The 1,100-nt window shown below is 51.9% G+C and overlaps 1 protein-coding gene across 1 annotated transcript in view; it reads left to right on the plus strand.

The window, feature by feature from the left end:
* Window positions 1-671: 671 nt before the first annotated feature.
* The window catches only part of GPR139 (G protein-coupled receptor 139), a gene marked incomplete at both ends in the record, with an annotated part of 11,754 nt that continues 11,325 nt past the window's right edge, over window positions 672-1,100 (plus strand). Inside the window, one exon of the mRNA XM_081338051.1 lies at window positions 672-777. Within this exon, the coding sequence (XP_081194177.1) occupies window positions 672-777 (106 nt within the window). The remainder of the gene's footprint in view (window positions 778-1,100) is intronic.

The raw sequence follows: 1,100 nt of genomic DNA on the forward strand, positions 1-1,100 counted from the left end.
CGGCTTCTCAGTCCCTTGTCTGAAGCTAGCCATAAATACAACGGGAAGGTAAAACAGACACACACAAAAATTAAAAAAAAAATAATTCCAATCTAGCCTAATACGGTGGGATTTCTCAGTGGTCTCCAGGCCCTGTCGAGCTTTCTGTGCAACAGGATCGGCTACATGCTGGGGACTCCGTGTGAGCCGGTCCTACCGCCGGCTCCCCTAATAATCCATCCAAAGAAGGGTACACTATTGAAAGGGAGGTGTGCTAGGACCCAGAAGGAAGACCAGGAAAGAAGATGTGTGTGTGTGTGTGTGTATGTGGCATACGTTGGGGTGTGTGTGTGTGTGTGTGCACGCATTTGAAGGTGGGCGCTGCGCCTCCAGTCAGGAAGAGGCATTAACCCTTTGTCTAACCGGTGGCTGGAATTGCCTCCTCCCTCCCTCCTTCCCTTCTTCTTCTCCTTCTTCTCTCTCCATCTCTGCCTCCTCCTTCTCTCTCTGCCAGACCGGCTGGAAGGTGCATGTCTGCTGCCTGGTCTGAGTTCCTCTCTTCCCCCAGTGACAAGTGCCCGGCCGTCTCCAGGGGCAGAGGCTGGGATGTGGAACAGCCGATCCCCGGAGCCCCACTCTGCCTCCCCACCTCCTAAGCCGGCTCGGCTCGGCAACCCAGAAGGAGCAGGTCAATGGAGCAGGATTACATCCACATGTATAATGCTTCCTTGCGTGGCTGCGGCTTAGGATACGCACCAATCGTTTACTACAGTCTCCTGCTGTGCTTGGGGCTCCCCGGTAAGGTATTTCTCTCTCTCTCTCTCTCTCTCTCTCTCTGTGTCTCTCCTTCCTCCTTTCCTTCTTTCTCCTATCTTTCCTTTCTCCTTCCTTCCTTCCTTCTTCTTTCTCCTTCCCTTCCTTTCGTTCCTTCTCTTTCCTTTTTCCTTCCTCTTTCTCCTTCCCTTCCTTTCGTCCGTTCCCTTCCCTCCCTTCCTTCCTTTCTCCTTCCCTTCGTTCCTTCCTTTCTCCTTCCCTTCCTTTCGTCCGTTCCCTTCCCTTTCCTTCCTTCCTTCCTTTCCTTCCTTCCTTTTTTTCTTTCTTTCTTCTTTCTTTCTTTCTTT

Source organism: Vipera berus, assembly GCF_964194415.1.
Source record: "Vipera berus genome assembly, chromosome: 13".
NCBI classification, from domain to species: Eukaryota; Metazoa; Chordata; class Lepidosauria; order Squamata; family Viperidae; genus Vipera; species Vipera berus.